We start from the raw sequence: 22,357 nt of genomic DNA on the forward strand, positions 1-22,357 counted from the left end.
ATATGATAGAGGTCCATCAAATAATGAGTGGAGTGGAAAGGGTAGATGTGAATCACTTGTTCACTCTTTCCAAAAATACTAGGACTAGGGGTCATGCAATGAAGCTACTAAATAGTAAATTTAAAACAAACCAGAGAAAATATTTCTTCACACAATGTGTTTAATTAAATCCTGGAATTTGTTGCCTGAGAATGTGGTGAAATTAGTTAGCTTAGCGAGGTTTAAAAAAGGTTTGGGATAATTTCCTATAAGAGAAGGCCATAGGCCATTATTGAGATAGCTTGGGGAAATCCACTGCTTATTCCTAAGATAAGCAGAATAAAATCGGTTTTACTACTTGGGATCTAGCTAGGTACTTGGGACCTGGGTTGACCACTGTTGGAAACAGGATACTGGGCTTGATGGACCTTCGGTCTGCCCCAGTATGGAAATTCTTATGTTCTTATGTGAGCCAAGTATAGGACAATCAAGCCATTGTGACATCACTGATGAAATGAGGTATTATGAAATCACAATCTCAGTTCTGGAATGTTGCTACTCTTTAGGTTTCTGTCAGGTACTTGGGACCCGGGTTGGCCACTGTTGGAAACAGGATACTGGGCTTGATGGACTTTCGGTCTGTCCCAGTATTGGCAGCTCTTATGTTTTTATGTTCGTATTGAGCTGAGCTTGGGACACTGTATGCTAAGAGCGTTGATGACTTGCAGGACTAAGCCTTGGGTGCTATATGTTGACAGTGTTAACAATTTGATGTACACCCTTGACTCCTTACCTTCTCCCACAGTGGAGGAACCCGTGCATCATAGATGCAGTTGAATGTTTCCTCCAGGTCAGTAGACATAACGACCAGACCTTGGATTCCCTTTTCCAGTTCAATGAGGGATGTCCTGGGCAAAAAAACCACAAGCGGAAGCATTACAACAAACATGAAGTTGTTTATCTATAACTGATGACCTTGGAATTGATATTTCTTTCCTAATTCCTTGTCTTATTTCCAATGTTTTAGATTGTACAGTGCCTTGCTCTATCTAGTTCAGTTAAAGGCAGTATAGCAAGTCTTGAATAAATAAATGGATAGCAGGACAAATCAGTCAAACTTGGGGTGGATAATATCGTTCAAAGATGCCAAGAAAAGAACTGTTATATCTCTGAAGCAATGTTTAATATTTAATACACTTAGGGGCCCTTTAACTAAGGCTTAATGTGCACTAATGGACATTACCATGTGGTTCATAGGTATAAAATAGGATGCACAGCATATACCATGGGCTAAGCTTTAATAAAAGGGTCCCTTAATATACCATTTCTTGATAACCAACATCAAATATACCCCGTTACAATAATAATAATAACAACATTGAAGCAGTGTACATGATTAAATATCAACTCATGCTAAAATAGCAATAATTAAAGCAATAATTAAAACAGTATAAAAAATGTAAAACTGATCAAAACACAAAAACAGAAAAGTGCAAAACCCAAATCAACAAACATCATCATTGCACCCCACCCAATCAGACCTTAGACTTAGTGGGGATGGGCGGACCCGCTATGCCTAAGGCCTGATTGGTCTAGGCTTCTAGAGCCTGGGCCAATCAGGCCTTAGACTTCGGCGGGATGGGCCGGAAAGGGGCGGGTCTGCCTCATTTCGACCAGGCGTGCCTGCCCATCTGGCCGTAAGAACAGGTTAGTTTGGTGGGTTGGAGGTTTGGGGGTTGTTAGCGCCGGGGGGGGGGGGAGGATGCATCTTCGGGCAGGAGGGATTGGGCACCCTCCTGCCAGTGATCGATATTGTCGGGGGGGGGAGGGTGCGTCTTCGGGCAGGAGGGATTGGGCACCCTTCCTGCCAGCGATCGGACAGGCCGCGGCCCGCTATACTTATAGCGGCAAAGAGGTCCCTTGCTGTGATAAGTGTAGCGGGCCGTGTCTAATCTAACCCGATTCTCTAACCAGCGTCTGTAACATGGATGCCGGTTACAGAATCGGGGTTTAGTGTAAGCCGGTTCTGAATAGGACGCCTCTCCCGGGCGTCCTATACAGAATTAGGGCCTAGGTGTCTTGCGGGCCTCGCCTTCAATATAGGCGGCCTGTCTGGGGAGCATTTTTTTTAAAAAACGTGCATCCCGATTGGCTGATTAGACAGCTGTAGGACGCCTACAGCTGCCTAAAATCGGGACGCACTTTGGAGAATCAGGCCCTAAGTGAACAAAATTACTTCCATTATAATTTCATTACAATACTATTACTAATTCTAAATCGGCATCTGGGAGCCAAGATTCTATTAGAAAATCCTAGCATAACTTGGTATCAAAGTACCTTTATTTAAGTGCACCCACTTATGATATTGTCAGCAATTTAGCGCAGAACGCTCAGTATTCTCTACGATACACCCATGACTCTCCCATGTGAACATCTCCTTGCATTCGTATGTTAAACCCTGGATTCTATAAATGGCGTGCAAATTTCTGCCTGCAAAATTGTGACGTTAATCAGGTTTTCTCTTCCACTTTTACCTATTCAGTTCACGGTTGGATTACATTTTGCACCAGCGACTACAACTGGTGCAAAATGCAGCGGTCAAACTGATCTTCGGGTTGAAGAAGTTTGACCATGTGACTCCTTCCTTCCGACTCCTACATTAGCTGCTGATGGAGGCACGTGTGAAATTTAAGTTCGGATGTTTCTGCTTTAAGGTACTGTTCGGTACCTCCCTCCTCTGTTATCCTAGTCCTCTAAACATTCTTCTTTCCTCCGATCTTCATCCTTTCCTTGGAGTTCCTTTCTCATCCCAATTCCTGTAAACCGTGCCGAGCTCCACGACTATGGAGATGGTGCGGTATACAAACCTAAGGTTTAGTTTAGTTTAGTTTGGTTTAGCCCCTAAATATATAACCGACGTTTTCTCCTTCCCAACCAACAGATATAAGAGAAGCTCACACCTGAACTTTGTATCTCCACCGACCAGAGGATGTAAATTCAAAAGTCATCATCAACATCTTCTCTCATATCAAGCAGTGTTATGGGGTAAGACCTGGAACAATTACTTATGCTTGCTAATGCTTATGGGGAATTCAGGAGACACCTAAAAACATATCTGTTCCTGAAGTACTTAGGCAGTTGATTTGTACAATCTTTCCCACAATAACTGATCTCTAGAGCCACTATTCACTAGTTTTAACCTGCCAGTTCTACTCAATTTGTAGCATTTTTAATCATTGTAAACCGCATAGAACGTCACAGTCCTGCGGTATATAAACTGTTTTTTTTATTATTTTTATTATTATTACATTACAAACAGTTGGGCCAGTTACCCAGGAAGTTACAATGGACAGTTTAGCTTGACATGGACATTCAGTCGAGTTGCTAATATAGGTAGATCAGTACAGTGAGGTCATACAAAATACATAGTTACAAGTTCAAGTAGGTCATCATTGGCTCATCATTAAATCCTCGGAGTTGCATTAGACAATTCCTTCCGAGATAGTGGTCACAAGATTGTAGTGTAAGTGGTAGCTGGTTCCAGCATTTTGCTAATTGATATTGGATGGAACTGCCCACTATTTGCGCACATATCTTGCTGTGCTACTCTATAAAGATTTGCATGCAAATTTTATAGTGTGCAACTCAAAAGGGGGCATGGCCATGGAAAGGGTGTTTCAGGGACATTCACTGGATACAGGGGATCTGTGCCTAAATTACATGCCAAGATTTATACAAGGTTTTTTTTTTTTTTTTAAATCTTTATTCATTTTCAAATATTACAACAAGTGTATAATAAACAATCAGAAAAATTTTAACTAATCACTTGACAATCTTACTTATATTCCCCCCAATATATAGATATAAAAGAGTCCCATCCCACCCACCCATACAATAATAACAAACAGTTATCAATTATTACCTTTCACAATCCCACCCCCCTATATCTTATCTAATACTAAGGTGTTTATACAAGGTTTTGTTGGTGTAAATCCTCATGCCAAAGTTTGGCGTGGAAATCGGCTCTATGCGTTATTCTAAAAATGGCACCCAACTCAGAGCACTGTTTATAGAAGAGCACTCTACACAGATTTTTTTTCAGCACCGTGTCCTGAATTGATATCAGATCATAACTAGGAATCCAAAATGACTTTCAAATACTAAATTTGTACTTGTCTACCCAACAAAGTTGGCATCTATGCAGGATAGGGTAAATGACCAACCATCCAACAAGCTTAATTTATCAACACTGTTTAAGCCAACAGGAAATAGCCAATAGACAATCTTGTAAGGGGGTAAGTTTTAAAACTTGTATAGAGCAATATCCCACTATTAATATATCATCTGCGTTTATGTAAACCCCTATATCATAACTCTAATTCATAGAAACTAACAGTGCCACAAATATATTAAACATTATGATCCCTGGGGGACTCCACATGAGAGGTGATATACAAGGGATTTGGAAGTTGCATCCTGAACAAAAAACATACAAACTTTTAAAAAGGACTTAAACCAGTCTAATACACATCCAGAAAGCCCTATAGCAGATAATCTATTTAATAGCAGTTGATGTTCCAGTAAATGAAATACCACAGCCAGATCTGAGAAAACTACTAAAGCAACATGTTCTTCATCCAGCCTAGCTCAGACATCATCGAGGAACAAGGTCAACAATGTTTCTGTTCTGTATCTTGATCTAAAACCTGATTGATATGGGCTTAGGGCTTCTACCTCATTTACATGATCCACTAATTATCTTAAGACTACTTTTCCCATCATCTTAGCTGGCATACATAGATTGGATCTAGAACTAAAATTAGCTAGATCCCTCACACCCTTGTCTGCACACTTAAGCACAGAACAAATGATCGCCTGCTTCCATGGTGATGGCAAAACGCCTTCTTCTAGACTTCTGCAAATCATATTATATAACAGAGGCATAAAACCATACTCGTAGAAACATGATGGCAGATAAAGGCCAGTCTGCCCCTCCACAGCATCCACTATCTCCTACTCTCCCTATTAGATCAACCATGCAAGGGGGATCCAAGGAACTGCTGCCCAGTTTCAGCCTCTTCAAATAATGGGAAAAATCCTTCCCATGGGACGAGACAAAAGGATTTCTACTGTGAAATCTTTACCTCTTCTTACCTCGTGACATTAATGACCTTTTCTCTTTTACTGAAGGACCATAAATTGCTGATCTTATCAATGAAATAACATGCCAAATCATCCACTGGTAGCATTGGAAAGGAGCATTGATCCAGATTGCCATCAAAAAGATCTAATACTATAGAGAAAAATTTACGAGTAGGATTAAGGACGCGCACTATCAAAGACTTTATAGTAAGACTTCTTTACTACTTTCACCTGCAAAATATAAAACTGTTGACTCCCTTAGGGTTTGAGTGGCTTCTGATGTTCCACATTTCCACTTCTACTCAGCTCTTGTAATATATCTTTTAAACAGAAAAAGGCCTGAATTATACCATGAATTCTTGTTACACTTCAAAATACACCTTACTTCCTGTGGTGGTATTACATCCAAAGCCTTCTCAAGCATCAAATTTCATTTCCATGACTGAACAGGAAAAGCTCTCGCTGTTTTGGTGTAGATATGCACGCCCATAAATTATACACTATCTGGGAGGGAACAAATGTGGATTTTTCTTTATTGGTGAATGAAACCTAGAGCTTGACGTATGTACGTGGTAGAGTTCCTGAAGAATGGGGGGGGGGGGGTATATTGTCTGATGTGAGCCAGTTGTCTAGGTATGGGTATACAAAATGCATATTCCAACATAGGTGGGAATCAGCAACTGTAAGGCATTTTGTGAATACTTGCGCACAGAACAGAGTTTGAAAGGGAGCACTTTGTAATGGAAGTGTTGATGGTGAAACACAGAAACTGTCAATGCGTCTGGTGAATAGAGACATAGGTACAGGCATCTTTCATGTCCAGAGAGGGTTGTAGCTCAAGAATTCATTTAACTTTCTCTTTTAAATTGAGTTAGCAGAAGTCTAATGGGTCTCAGGCATCCCAATTTCTTGGGAACAAGGAAGAATTTGAAATAAAAGCCTCATTCTTATTGGTGTCATAGCACGCGCTCAACTGCTTCGTTTCGTAGAAGGAAAGCACTCTCCTCTGTAAATCTAGGAATGGGTCGGGGGTGAGAGTCCTGATGTGCTGGTTGATGGGGAATGTGAGGGTTTTTGAAAAAAAATATCTTGTAGCCTTGATTTATTATATCGTATAATGAGAACCCAATCTTCTGTAGTTCTATGAGGCCATGCCTCTTTGAAATGGCAATCCTTCCCCAATGGCTGGTAGGTTAAAGCAGGTTAAATAAATTCTGTAAAGATGCTCTTGTTGAAGGAGCTATCAGTTCCAGAAGATTTTTCCAAGCACAGAGTGAACTATGGAGATATGTAGACATGACAAGAGCTTGGTAATAGATGAGGCCATTTCTACGTGATTGAAGGATTTTTATTCTTTTGAGAAGAGGGAGGTGAGCACATTGGTAACAAAAAATGCAACAAAAGACAAACTTAGTTTTTTCTTTTGCATAGAGCTTTTTGGACCCTATTCGTTTACAAAAGATAGATAGTTCTAAGTCTAATAGATGCTGGCATTGTCATATTGAAGCTGGGACATTAGATCATCTTTTATTCTATTGTCCATTTATTTTATCATTCTGGAAATCAATTTGGCCTCAAATTTTTTTTTTGTTTTAAATCTTTATTCATTTTTTTGTGTTACAACAAGTGTTACAAATAAACTCAATAGAAACTTAAATACACACTTGACTAACTCATATATTAATATCAAGTTTAACATTAATATAATAATCCCCTGTCCCACCCTCCTTCCCAACCAATAATACATAAATCAATTTTATTATACATTCTTTAAATATTAATTTAGTATGTAATAATCAAAATTGAAAAACCCACCCCATTTCCCTCTTTATAATTATCTTATCATGGGAAAAGTTCATTAGAGAAATCATGTTAACGGTCTTCAGATGTTTCCAGTTTTATTTATGGGAAAAATTATCCTTCTTTACAAAAATCGGTTAATGGTCCCCATATTTTTTTAAAATTATTCATGTATCCTTTGTGTGTTGCAATAGCGAGTTCCATTTTATATATGTGGCATACCGAATTCCACCAGAACATATAATTCAATCTATCATGTTGTTTCCAATTGAATGTAATTTGTTGTATTGCAATTCCAGTTAAAATAAATAAAAGTTTGTTGTTACTGGATGAAATTTGGCTTTTTGCTCTCATAGTTGTTCCAAATAATATAGTATCATATGTCAAGGCTACTGGATTTTCTAACATTCTGTTAATTTGGGGCCAAATTGATTTCCAGAATGATAGGATAAATGGACAAAAGAATAAAAGATGATCTAATGTCCCAATTTCAATATGACAGTGCCAGCATCTATTAGATCTTGAACTATCTATTTTTTGTAAACGAGTAGGGGTCCAAAAAGCTCTATGAAGAAGAAAAAACCAAGTTTGTCTCATAGATGCTGACACCGTACATTTTAGCCTCCAAGACCAAAGTCGTGGCCATTGAGATGCACTAATTTGGTGTTTTATCTCAATGCTCCAAATGTCTCTAAGACCATTTTTTGGTTTTTTATTTATATATCCAGATATTAATTTATACCACTGTGCGGCTTTGTGACCTATTGAGTCCATCTGGAAACATAAGAATTCCAAACTGTGATATTTAGCGAGATCTTTCCATTCAGGGAACCCTTTCTGAATAGATTGCTTCAATTGCAACCATTTAAAATATTGTGTTTTATTGAGACCAAATTTTTGTTGCAATTGTGAAAACTCCAGCAATTTATCATTTTTAATTACATCATCCAAAGTGCGAATGCCTGCTATCATCCAATGTTTCCAGATGACTTTAAAACCGCCAATTTTGATCTTGGGGTTTAGCCATATAGTTTGGTTGGTTGATTTACTAATTGGAATTTGAGTAAGATTACTTATGTATTTTAAAGTTTTCCAGGTATCCATAAATATTTTATGATCTTTGTATAACCTTGGCATTTTGATACCAATTACATGATTAAGACGTAATGGAAACATAAGCCTCCATTCTAGCCAAAACCAGTCTGGAATATTATCTGTGGGTTCTGGGAGGATCCAATACATACCATGACGTAAGATATAGGCTTGATGATACCTATAAAAGTTGGGAAAATTTACCCCTCCCTCCTTAATTGGTTTTTGTAATGACGCTAGAGCAATTCTTGGTTTTTTATTAAGCCATATAAATTTTGTCAAAGTCCTATTTATTTTTGTATAAAACGAATCTTGAAAGAAAACTGGTATCATCCCCATTTGGTAACATACTACCGGTAAAATCATCATTTTTACAGTTTGTACTCTTCCCCACCAAGATAAATGCAAAGGATTCCATTGCTCACACATTTCTATTACTTTTTGTAATAAGCATTTTTCATTAATTTTCATTGTTTCATCTACTGTTTTTGTTATCAAAATTCCAAGGTATTTAATATATTCTTCCTTCCAAACAAAAGGGAATGTATCAAATAAACCTTTTGTACAATGTATATTTAGTGGAAGAATCTCTGATTTATTCCAATTAATTTTATATCCTGAAAAATTTCCAAATTTCTCAATCAATTCGAGTAGATGTGGAATGGTGGATTCTGGATTCTTCAGATATAGTAATAAATCATCTGCGTAAGCAGATATCTTATATTCTTTATCTGAATGAGGTATACCCTGTATCTCCTTAGCTTGTTGGATAGCTAATATTAAGGGTTCTAAAACAATATCAAACAGCAAAGGGGATAAGGGACATCCTTGTCTAACTCCTCTCTGTAGATTAAATTTTTCTGAAAACGTATTATTAATATATAGTCTAGCAGAAGGGGAGCTATACATTGTTTGTATCATTTGTATAAATCCAGGACCTATACCAAACCATTCCATTGCTTGATACATAAAAGGCCATTCTACTCTATCAAAGGCCTTTTCTGCATCTAATGAAATTGCAAAAGTAGGTTCATTCATTTTCTTTGTTAAATATAACATATGGAATGTTAATCTGGTATTGTGAGATGAATGTCTTTGAGCAACGAATCCTGTTTGATGCATACCTATTATATGGGGTAGAGCTTTAGCTAATCTTAGCGCAAGTATTTTTGCTAATAATTTTCCATCTACATTTATTAAAGATATTGGTCTATAGTTTGAGACCAAAGTGGGATCTTTATTGGACTTTGGCAAAACAATAGTCAAAGATTCTGCTATAGTGCCTTTAATACAACCTTTATTGAGTTGATATTGATAAAGATTTAATAAATAGGGTAATAAAAAATTTTGAAATGTTTTATAAAATTCCACTGTATATCCATCACCACCTGGAGCGGATCCAACTCTAAGGGACTTCAAAGCTGTTCCTAATTCTTTTAGTGATATTGGTTCTTCCAAACTTCGTTTTATATGTTCAGGAATTTTTGGACCCTCTAACATTTTTAAAAATTCAAAACCATCTTTTTCTTTATTTAGATAATTTTCGGAAGAATAAAGAGATTTATAAAATTTTAAGAATTGTTTTAAAATAGGTTCAATTTGTGTATATGTATTTCCATTTTCATCTTTTATTGCTATTAATTTTGTTTTTCTTTTTTTCGCTTTAAGATAATTTGCCAATATTCTTCCTGATTTGTTTGAATTACCATAGTACAATGTTTGTTGAGAAAATAAATCTTTCCTAATCATCTTAGATGAGATCTCATTATATTTACCTTTTAATTTTAATAATTCTTGTTGAATAGAATATTCCCATTTTTCTATAAGTTTTGATTCTAAATTTTTAATCTCTTTTTCTAAGATTAAAAATTGTTTTTTAATTTGTTTTTTTAGAAAAGCCGAATAAGAAATTATCTGTCCTCTAATTGATGCCTTAAAAGCATCCCATAAAGTTTCTCTGTTAATATCATCATTATCGTTTATTTGAAAAAATTCTTTCATTTTTGTTAGAAGATTTTCACAAAAGTTTTGGTCAACCAACAGTGTATTATCCATTTTCCAAATTGGTCTGTTATTATTTTGATCTGTAGTTTTAATTTTGATCCACACTCCACCATGGTCAGATAGAATAATTGGATCAATGGCTGCTTGTGTCACTTGATGTGCAAGATGATTTGAAGTAAAGATATAATCTATTCTTGAAAAGGAATTATGAACATGAGAACAGAAAGAAAATTCCCGACCATCAAAATGAAGTATTCTCCATATATCTATTAAATCACAAGATTGAATCAAATTATCTAGTCCCATAGATTTCATAACTCTACTTGGGTTTTTATCTAATAAAGGATCCATTACAGCATTGAAGTCCCCTGCTACTATAAGATTTGAAGTAGCCAGTGGTATGATCAGTTGTTGAAGAGTTTTAAAAAATTCATTTTGGTTCGAATTAGGGGCGTATATATTGATTATCGTCATGGTAGTATTTCCCATATTCATTTCCACCATTATCCATCTTCCATGAATATCTGAAGCTTTTAGTTTAAATGAAGCAGAGCATTTTTTATTAATTAAAATAGCAACACCTGCTTTTTTCCCTATAGCTGGTGAGAAAAAACACTGTTTGACCCAGCCTCCTTCTAGCTTTTTAGATTCTATATGTGAGAGGTGGGTCTCTTGTATAAGGCATATATCTGGATCTTGCCTTTTTAAAAATGATAGTGATTTTTTCCTTTTTATCATATGATTTAGACCGTTAACATTTAAAGACATAATTTTAATATCCATTTATTTTTAAATATTCAGGTATTAAATTATGTATATTTTCCCAATGTTTTAAGTATTTCTTTTCTCTTTTTCCCTTTATTCCCATGATTATCTTATATATTTCCCTTTTATTCCCTCCCATCCCTCTTATCCCTCCCTTCCCCCCCTTATTAATTACGAAAACTTGGATACGCAGGTTTAGGTTAGATTTAGATAACTCCGACAAGCTATTAATAATTATCTAAAGTACTACCATTTTTTCTCTATTTCTGTATATTTTCTATTATTATTATTAATTATAAGCATAAGTAAAAAGTTTTTCATTCTTATGTATTGAAAGATTATTTTCTGTATTTGTATGTCTTTAAATCCATAAGAATGATTATATTAAATCACTTATATCTAAGAACATTTCAATTATAATTTAATTCTTTTCAGGTGGTATATTATATTTACTTTAAAAAGCTTTCCAATTTAGCCTCTTTCCTCAGAACTGTAACAAGAGTCTTCAGCACAGGAATCCCCTCATCTCTTATACTCATTATTTTCTTCTGTTTCACGAGAGAGTTGTCAATTAAGAGAAGCTAACACTCCCATCAGTGTTCTTGTAAGTTCTATCTCAATAGCATACTCTCTAGATATCTATGATTTTAAAGTATCTGAGGCCTGTGCAGAAGAGAGTGAAGTCCTGTGCCAAAAACCCTTCCTTTATCTCCCATAGAGGATTGCCAGGTTGAATAATTGTGGGTACTAAAATTCAACTTAATAAATAAAAGAACATAAAATTTGAGATATATATATTTAAAAAATTTTTCAGGCAATTTTTGCGTCCCCAATACATTCTTTTCATATATTTCATATTTAAAACGCATTTTAATGTATTTGAAACGCAAAATTAAACCCGAAGTACCACCTTCAACCGGAAATATAGCAAACCAATCATTTCGTCTTATTTTTTTTATAATCTTCTCTGTGATTGAAGGATGATTCTCTTTCTTATTATTACTCCGCTTTCAAAATTTCTCATTCAATCAGTACATCTTTAAGTTTGTTGAAAAAACTTTCTTCGTCATCATTTGAGTTCGGAGATGTGTTTCAATTCATTTTCATTCCTTCCAGTAAGTTTATTCTATTTATTCTGAGTAGAATTCTAGAATTTTTTTTTTTTTTTTTTTGTATTTTTCAGTTTTCTTGTTTTCCATGGAGAATGTTGCAAGTTGTTTAAGTCTTTAATTCGATCCTTGTGTGTTCTTTTTCCATTGCTTTCCGTTCTGATCTATCTTTAACCGTCAGTAGTCTTTAGTATGAACTCATTAATTGTTCTTTAGATTGTCATAGGTTGCTCCATTTGATTTATAAATTCCTGTAGTTTTTTTGGATCCGTAAAGTTTTGCGTTTTGTTAGCAATGGTAACCTTCATAATTGCCGGGTAAAGGAGCCCAAATCTAGCTCCTAGAGATCTTAGTTGTGGTCTCATGTCTAAGAATTGTTTTCTTCTTGTTGCTGTTTCTTTTGCAAAGTCCGGGACAATGTATATTTTTGAATCTTGGCATTTAAGATTTTTGATTTCCTTGGCTATTTGGCATATTTCAATTGCTTGTTGATGTCTTAAAAGTTTAAAAATTAAAGTTCTTGGACCTGTTTGAGTGTTATTTCTTTGTGTTGGAATCCTATGAGCTCTTTCAATTTCCAGTTCCGTTTTAAATTTCAGTGGTAGTATTTTGGGAAGAAATTTTTCAAGAAATGCAATCGGATCATTCTTTTCCACTCCTTCAGGTAATCCGATTATTCTTAAATTATTCCGTCTTTCACGATTCCGGCTGTCTTCAAGATTTTTTTTTATCTCTGTTATTTCTTTCCATATGATTTTACTGTGATTCATATCTGTATTTAATTGTTCTGTAATATCTTCTAATGTTGAGATTCTATTTTCTGTGATGTCCACTCTTTTAGTTAGAATTGCAGCATCTTCCATTGCTTTTTGTAGTTTTTTGTTACTATCTAAGACAATTTCTTTTATTTGTCTTAGTTCTTCCATAACATCCAGATTTTTTTCTGTTGGTAATGGGATTTTGGCCTCAAATTAATAGGATGTTAGAAAACCCAGTAGCCTTGACATATGATACTATTTTATTTGGAACAACTATGAGAGCAAGAAGTCAAATTTCATCAAACAACAACAAACTTTTATTTATTTTAACTGGAGTAGCAATACAACAAATAACATACAATTGGAAAAAGTATGACAGGTTAAATTACAATTTCTGGTGGAATTCTGTATGTCATATGTACAAAATGGAACTCACCATTGCAACGCAAAAAGGTTATGTGAATGATTAACTTTTCCCATGATAAGATATTTGATTAGAGGGGAAAAGGGGTGGAATTTTATTTCTGATTATTACATAATATATCAATATTTGAATGAATTCACAATAAAGATGATTTTATGTATTATTAAATTGGGAGGGAGGGAGGGATGGGGGATTATTATATTTAATAAGAATGATATAAATTTAGATTTCTTACATAATATTTAACATTATAGAATAATAATTTCCTAATGAAATGTTAAATTTGATGCTAATATGTGAGTTAATCAAGTGTGTATCTTTAAGTTTTATATGAGTTTAATTGATACACTTGTTGTAACATACAAAAATGAATAAAGAATTAAAAAAAAAAAAAAATGCAACAGAATCAGAGATCCATGCAGGGAGAGTTCTCTTGCTGACAGGCAGGTCAATCCGATGAACAAGACAAGAATAATTATGACACTTTCCTGGACAGTCTTCAGATTGGAAGGGTATATATTCTCTTACCCCTCCTAACTCTCTTCACAGTGAATAATAAATACTATTAATAATACACTTCTCCCTCTGTATTCGCTATGATAGGGGATTAACAGAACCGCAAATATAGAAAAACCGTGAATAACTTTTTCATATGTTATTCGCTGTTTTCTATTAAAAACCATTGTGAATATAGTGAAACCGCGAATAACATGGTGGGAGACCTGGTCTGTTCTTGAAGGAGAGGCAAAACACGGTGAAGAAAGTGCCGGGAATCAGCAATTTTCTCTGTAAATGCTTGGAATCGGTGATTTCTCTATGCAAGCTGATGTAATTTGTGGGGAGGAGCCAACAAGCTAAAAACCGTGAATAATCAAAATCGTGAATGCTGAAATCGCAAATACGGAGGGAGAAGTGTAGAATTATTCACTGTGAAGAGATTTAGGAGGGGTAAGAGAATATATACCCTTCCAATCTGAAGAATATTTAACTTGAACTATTGTGCTATTTGGTCAACTTTCCTGTACAGTTCCATTTTTTTCAGGTAGTAGAGAAATGCAAGTTAACCATTTGGGAGTGTCTTGTTCTGCTTTGTAGCAACAGGAAACAAGGTGCAAAGTATTATGGGTGGGTTGATGTGGAATTTGTAGACAGTGCTCGTTAGAATTCATGCATGGGTTCTAAGAATGACCCTATCAAGGTAAAACTTTGAAAGTACTTTGTAAGTAGGGTGGATAATGGCCAGCGCTTGTAATTCGCTAATGAGATGAGTGAATGCAATGGCGGAGGGGCATAAAGCTGTACGTGATGTGAACTTCGTTGAAGATGCTTCCATGGGTTTGAAAGGGCCTGCATTAACTGGTTGAGAAGAGTATCATACACAGTTTGCATGAAGCAGGAAGCTTTGGATGAATCTGGAGACTAGGTTTATTGAAAATGGTGTACCATCCAGTGGGGGGCGATTGGTGGAAATGTACTTAAGTGATCAAGTCTTGGGTATCTTTCCAAGACAAGGCAAAATCTTTCCAGTTAAATTTATAGGATTTTCTGATGGAAGGCTAGCTGGTTGGCAAGAATACCTCCTGCACATCCTTTGTTTCTAAAAGAGTGGAGTTTACGTACCTTTCAATATCCATGCCAAGAGGGTGAGTGATTGAAGGTTAGGCAAAGTAGCATCCCCTTTTCTAGGCATTTATGAGCTTGGGGAGAAATGATCCAAACTGCTGCTATCACGGTAATGTCACATATATGTGGCTGAATATAACCTGCTTGTCCGTGGAAAAAGTTGGGTCTGCGCCCTTTTCCTCCGGGCACCAAAGCCATGCAGAAAAAAACAACCAATGGACAAAAATACCCCAAAATAATAAAAAGAAGCAGAACAGACCAGAACACACCTTCTCAGTTGGCTTTCAAAAGGAAAAACTGAAGAGGGAGCTAGTTTCTACTGGTGAAGGGGAGGAGTTGGAAGATTTGAGAGACATTCTTTTGCAAGGTTCATGACGAAAGGAGGACAGCTTCAGTACAGAATCCTATGTCTTTGCAACAGAAAAGCAGCTTTCAGAACACTACACAACATCTCCCCCTTAGTCCACAGAATTAAAAAAAGGTAGATGCGACCTCACTCAGTCATGGAGCATGGCTCTGTATCTGAGATTTAATAAATTGCTTTCCCCAAATCTGAGCTCAAGATGACTTTACAAGCGGGAACACAAGTTAATTCCCTGTCCAAATGGACTTACGATTTTTTACTTCTGATCACAGCAATACTGTTTCAGAGCTGCTGGGTGACATCACCCACAAGCATGACTGGCTTTTCTGTTTGTCTATGGAGAATGCAAAATAGCTACAGTAGGCTTGGGAAGTAGAGGAGTACAGATTGCTGACATCAGGGCAAATATGAGTCATAATCAGATATAATAAAGACCTCACTCTGTTACTGTTCATTAAAAAACGACAAGAGGAGGAGGAAGAGTGGGGTGAGACGTGGCAAAGAGAAGTTTATTTGTACCAAATCTATCTTGTACTCTTTTTTTTTTTCTATCCCTCTCAAGAAGTATTTGCTTTGTTACTTTCTAGAAGCAGGCCAGGCATTGCTATGTCCCTTGTAGCTGAGTGAGGAAGGACATTCTGCTCCGTCACCCGAGCAGTACATTCTGTGCAGAACACCCTCGGTTTCAGCTGTTTTGACTCATGGGCTGTTGCAGGCTAGGGACAGAAGCCATGATGTCCTTTAAGAAGGATCCAGTGGTTTGGGGACATTCTCACAATACCTAGAGAATTCCTGTGGCCAGAGTAAGAGTTTAAAATTTTGGCCCTGGAAGCTTTATTTTCTCCTGTGAAAACTCCTTCTCCTTAATGACTATGAAGTTAGCCTGCAGGTGGCATCCAGACTGTTCAGTATTCTGCAGTCCTGCTGGCCAGGACTGCCGCTGTAGTTAGAATGAATCAGGAACTAACAATTGCCGCAGAGAAGAAAAACCCAAAACCCCACACTGTAGCCTGAGAGAATGTGAAACTTACTAAGTCATTGTATAGCAAGCTAGAGCTTTGAGATTCAACTAATTTCATAAAATTAGCCAGAAAGACTTGCTCTGAGTTTACCAAGGCTTTCAGTTCTAACTCAGGATGCACAGGTGAGTTAATCTCAAGTGTACTATTTAGTTTTCAGTTTAATCAATTTTCCTGCTAGTTGTTTGCATATCATCTATGTGTTGATTGTTCCATCTTTTAATAACACACAAGGGACAGGAGGGAAGAGAAGCTGGGCAACGATCCTGCTGCACGAGGGATGGGAGGGAGGGAAGGATAGAAGCTGGGTAAGGGTCCTGCTGCACATGGGAGGGGAGGGAGGGAAGGGAAGCTGGGCAAGGGTCCTGCTGCACGAGGGAGGGGAGGGAAGAAAGATGTTGCACATGTGGGAGAGAAAAAGGAAAGAGGAAGAATTGGGGTAAAAGAGAGGAAGTGAGAGATGATCATGTACATACCCCCAAAATAAGACAGTCTTATATTAATTTTAGGCCCAAAAAACACACTAGGTCTTATTTTCGGGGAAACACTCTATCAGATGTGAAATGTGTATCCTGCCAGAGCTGGTGTTAGAGATAACTGGGGACCACAAAGCCCACCATCTGGCCGTGCTTTCTTTTAGCTTCCAGCAGACTTAAGGCTCTCTCTGGCCAGGGGCCAGTTGCCCTAGTTGTATTCCCTAACACTATTCCTGCCATATGTGACTGAGGTATTCTGTTAGCATTCTGTAGTAATTTGGTTTGTTCAGTTTATTTGATAGTGGAGGGGATATTTGTGAGAGGGAGAGGAGGGGAGGTGGGTTTTGTTAATCCTTGTTCTGTATTATTTGTGATTTATAAAATGACAATGACAATGGATGGGGACAAAGTTTGTCCCTGTGTCATTCTCTAAGACAAGTGCAAGGTTTGTTCTAACATAGAAATAAAAGAGAGGCAGGTGCACAGAGTTTTACTTACAATTCTTGGCAACATATCTGGATGTCACTATAAATGTTTGTGTGGGCTGATCCTGTATTACTCATTGGTGAGTCACAGCACATACGATCCTCATTGCCAGAAATCCCTCTGCATCTCTTTTTTTTTTTTTTTTAATTATGTTACAAATTACAGTAACCTTTTAATGTAAAGTTGCAGCCTTATTCTCCTCATGCACATGGTAACTTAAAAAGTACCGTCAGAACATGCTTTTAATTTGTCATTGCTGGGACCTAAGGCTTTTAGGAAGGTTACCACAGGGTACCAGGCCTGTGGAACCAGCTTCCCTGCATTCTGAAGTTATAATCCAGTCATCTTGCTTTCAAATCCCACGGGTCAATATTCAAAAGCTCTTATACAAATAACAGCATCTGGAATCTGGATAAGTGGTTCTGACTAGGAGATTCAGCGGCCTTATTGGGATATTCTTACAAATTGCCTCCAGACTATGCGGATGGTGCGGCACAAAATGTGGACAGAGTCACGGTGGACCTGGAACTTATCCAGATAATAGCATCATCAGTCTGCTATCCGGATAACTTAATGCTTACTGCGGATGGGCAGATTGGATGGGCCATTTGGACTTTATCTGCCACCATGTTTTTATGTGAATCTGCCCGCGACGTTCTTTCGGATCGCCTTTGCTGGACTCAAGACCAGTATTTCGTATGCTTTCAAGCATTCCTTTTCATTGTGGTTCAATCATTTTTCATATACACAGTAGATATAAATTCTCAAAACTGACACATTTCAATCACTATATTGAAAATAAAGTCATTTTACCTACTGGTGATCCTCTGCAGGCTGCTGTAATTAGCTTTAAAGGTAAGACTTGAGAGGCAAGGAGGGAAGCCGGAGGACGCTAGAGAGACGGGGGAAACATGCAGGCTTCGGCGAATCAGGCAGCGCTGGCGCTGTATCGCGTAGGGAAGTCATAACATCATTCTTCTTAACTACATAACCATAAGTTCTATGCAGTTTACAAACAATTATGAACTAAAGACAATTTAAAGATAATAATAATAATAACAACTTTATTTTTGTATACCGCAGTACCAGAATAGTTCAGAGCGGTTTACATGACAAGAGACTGTACATCCACAGCGAAATTTACAAATCAATCAATCAATCAATATAACTTAGCGAGTCGGGAGCAGGTAAGAAGGAGATAGAGAGGTTATAAACAAGTCAATCGGCGTGGCTTAGGAAGTCGGGTGCAGGTAGGTGGGAGGTGCAGGTAGGGAGAAGGCAGGTAGGTGGGAGGTGCAGGAAGGTGGGAGGTACAAGGCATGGAGGGCGGGAGTCAGAGATATTTGTCAAAGAGATAAGTTTTGATTGACTTCCTGAAAGTTTGGTAGGAGGGAGAATTAGAGATGAGAGTGGATAGACATTTGTTCCATTTGCATGCCTGGAACGCCAGGGATCTGTCGAGGAATCTCTTGTAGATGCAGTACTTTAGGGACGGGAAGGCAATCTCACTTGGAATCTCAGGAGGCATATTAGTGTGCCTCAGCACACAGTTTGAGATACAGCCCACTAGATGAAAGGGTAGAATTAAATTAAAATCATTTCTCTGCTTCACGGCTGGGCATGGAAGAAGAAAAGCAAATATCTTGAAAAAGTTGTGAAAAGGGCAGGAAGGAGGATGGAAAGGAATTAGACGAGAAGGACAAAGAGGAAAAGGAGAAAAGACAATAAACTAAACTAAACCTTAGGTTTGTATACCGCACCTTCTCCATAGTCATAGAGCTCGGCACGATTTACAGGAATTGAGATGAAAAAAGGAACTCCAAGGAAAGGATGAAGATAGGAGGAAAGAAGAGAGATTGGAGGACTTTCTTCAGCACCTTCTTCAGAAGTCTTCAGAAACACAGATGGGACAAACGCTATTTGAGAGTGTCCACGGAAACAATTCTTACACAAAATCATTTTTTTCATGACTACTGTTCAACGGCTCCCCCTTCTGCTTCTATTCCTTTCTCTCCTCTCTTCTACCTTCCAAAGTATTTAGATCAATGCTGTCTTGTTAAAATGTTTATTTTATTTTTATTTTTCCTCTAACTCTACTTTTCACTTCTCTATTACCCTCCAGGTACTTTAGTTAGATTGTGAGCCTTCGGGACAGTAAGGGAATTTTTCAAGTACCTTTCTTATTTCTAATCTTAATGTATATTTTCTGTAAACCGCTTAGAACCTAACGGATGTAGCGGTATATAAGAAATAAATTACATTACATTACATTACATTACATTACATTACTAAGATATCAAAGGACTAGGATATCAAAGGAGGAGGGAGTGTTACATTTTTGAGAAAATGAGGGGTCAAGAGGAGTGACAGAGGAAGACTGGAAGAAGAAGTGGCAAGGACAAATAAGGGAAGAAAAAGAAGGAAAGTAGAATAGCAAGAAAAGTGCCTTCCTCTATTTTCAGCTGCTGTGCTATGCCTAGATTCTCCATTGTGGTATCTGCCACTATGGGGTCCTTTTATCAAGCCGCGCTAGCAGGGTTAGTGCGTCGGACATTTCATCCCGAGCTAACCCCCGCGACCGGTTAAACAACTAACACCTGCTCAATGCAGGCATTAGCAGCTAGCGTGGCAGGTGGTTTAACGCATATTAAACCCCCTACTGCAGCTTGATAAAAGGACCCCTATATTTTGTGGTAGGGACTAGAGCTGCCCATTTCAAGGAAAAATTTTTCAATTCAATTCAATTTGGCCTATTGAATCAATGTTTTGATTTGATTCACTTTCAATGACACAGCTTTTTAAGTTTAAACTTGAATCAATTTTTATTATAAAAGTAAACAAGCCAGATTAATTCAGATCAATCCTGCACAGTCAATGCTAACAGAAAATTATTTCCTTTTCATACACACAGAACACAGATATACCCTTGCCCAGTAAGGAATAAGTAATCACTAACTAAAGATAGAAATATATAGACAAAAGTTAAACTAAACATCCAAGAAGCCAAACTCTGCATACAATGTAGCACCACAGAAACAGTAACACATGTCCCCTAATACTGTGCAAAATATAAGATAGTGAAAAAAAAAACAATCACCACTTTACAAATTAATAAATAGAAATAATACAAAAATGAAAAATAAGAAAATACCATTTTATTGGACTAATCCATTTCTAAATTAGCTTTCAGAGGCCAAAATCTCATTCTTCACGTCAGTACAGTATACTGCTGTTACAGTATTCTGTCCTGCTGTTACAGTATTCTGTCCTAACCTGGTTACTAAAAATGTATTAAAATTAGTCTAATAAAAAGATTACTTTATTTTCATTTTCTATTTAAAAACATCTATCAGTACAGCTACAATAAAGCAACAAAAAAATATTTTTTTTAACCTTTTGTCATTTCTGCTTTAATCATCCTCTTCACTCTCTTCTTTCCATCCAACATCTATCCTCTCTCTCCCTTCCATGCATCCGCCCTCTTCCTCTGCCCCTTCCATCCACTGTGTCCCCATCCTTCCCCCTGTGTCCCTGCCTCTCCTTCTGTCCAGCTTTTCACCCTTTCTCCTTCTACACTCCTAATCTCAGGGTATCTCTCTGTTTTCTCTGTCCATTTGTAGATTTAGCATCTTTCCCACCTAACGGATGTAGCGGTATATAAGAAATAAATTACATTACATTACATTATCTCATTTTTTTTTCTCTCTCTCTCTCTCTCTGCTCTTCCAGTTTCCCTGTCCCAACATCTCTCTCTTTTCATCCCTCCTTGATTTCAGCCTCTCCCACTTTTCCCCACTGCATTATCTAATCTCTCACTTGTCTCCAAGCCATCTTCTTCCCTGCCTGCCCTGTAGTAAGGCATCTTTTTTCTCCCCCCCTCTCAAGATTCAGCACCATGGCCCCGATGAGGTTTGATAACTCCTCCTGTTCCCTTCCCCCTCTCCTCCCTTGCTCTCTTTGTCATCCCCCCCCCATACACCCACTGTTGGCAGTACAGCCTTCACTGCTCTTGACAGCATCTCTCTGCTGGGTTCCACCTACTTCCTGCTTTCGCAAAGGCAGGACCCGGCAGACAGGAAGGCCTGACACCAGCAAGAGTAGCATGTTGTGAAGACTGTCACTGTAGAGAAATTCCCGGACCATGATGATGCTGGGCCTGTACTGATCGGAGAGGCTGATTTTTTCCCAGATCAAATTGATTCAATCAAAGTGAATCGGTGAATCGATTTGAATTGGGAATCAGGCAGCTCTAGTTAGGGTTCAGATCACTGCAGCACTGCACACTTATCCCCACCAAGAATCCTTTCTGCTCCTCTTGAATGGAGTCTTTCTTCCATCATTCTCCTTACTACAATACTATTATTTATCAATTCTATAGTGCTGAAAAGCATTCACAGTACTGTACATGTACATTTGACATGTAATAGACGGACCCTGCTCAGAACTTACTATCCAATTTAGACAAACAGACAGGAAATATAGGAGCGTTTCATGCAGACAGAATGGTAGGATGGACATAGGCATCTTATGATGTGCGGGAATTGAAAGCAGCCTCAAAAAAGTGGGCTTTTAGCTTGAATTTGGCACATTCATCACCTCTTGCTTAGATTACTGCAACTTGCTTCTCTCAGGTCTTCTGCTCAACCATCTCTCTCCCCTTCAATCCATTCAAAATTCTGCTGCACCACTTATATTCTGCCAGAGCTGCCATACTCATATTACCCCTTTCAAGTCACTTTATTGGCTCCCCATCTATTTCGGAATACAGTTCAAACTCCTCTTATTGACTTATAAGGGCATTCACTCTGCATCCCCCAATATCTCACCTTTTTTTCTCCCCCTATACTCTCCCCATGAACTCTGTTCATCGCATAAGTCTCTCCTTTCCATACCCTTCTCCTGCAGTGCCAACTCCAGACTCTATCCCTTCCATTTTGCTGAGCCATATGCTTACCAACCCAGGTTATCCCAGACTGCTGCTATATAAATAGGAAAACAAAGAAGTAGATCACCACAGATGACCTGGGTAATTCAGAAGTAACCAGAGTTTAGACCTGTGACTAGAGTTTGAATGTGACTGGTTGAGTATATCCTTATATTCTGGGAATGCCTAAGTGTAGATAAGACTAACAATAAGTTGTGGGCGCTCACCTGATGACTGTCAGCAGGGAATTATAGCGATGGATTTCCTGCAGCAGAACCACATTCAGAGGTGAAGGATCATCTGCTAGCATCTTCCTTGTCCCTTCATAGTCAATCACTCCGGGGATCTTCTGCCGCACATCTGAAGATACTTCCAGCACCTGGGAGAGTGGG

The 22,357-nt window shown here is 37.7% G+C and overlaps 1 protein-coding gene across 1 annotated transcript in view; it reads right to left on the reverse strand.

Moving 5' to 3' along the window:
* Positions 1 to 22,357, reverse strand: part of DNAH2 (dynein axonemal heavy chain 2) — a 511,463-nt gene that overhangs the window by 22,133 nt on the left and 466,973 nt on the right. The window contains 2 exon segments of the mRNA XM_033923769.1: positions 773 to 887; positions 22,193 to 22,344. Coding sequence (XP_033779660.1) covers positions 773 to 887; positions 22,193 to 22,344 — 267 coding nt within the window.

This window comes from Geotrypetes seraphini, chromosome 16 (genome assembly GCF_902459505.1).
Source record: "Geotrypetes seraphini chromosome 16, aGeoSer1.1, whole genome shotgun sequence".
NCBI lineage: Eukaryota > Metazoa > Chordata > Amphibia > Gymnophiona > Dermophiidae > Geotrypetes > Geotrypetes seraphini.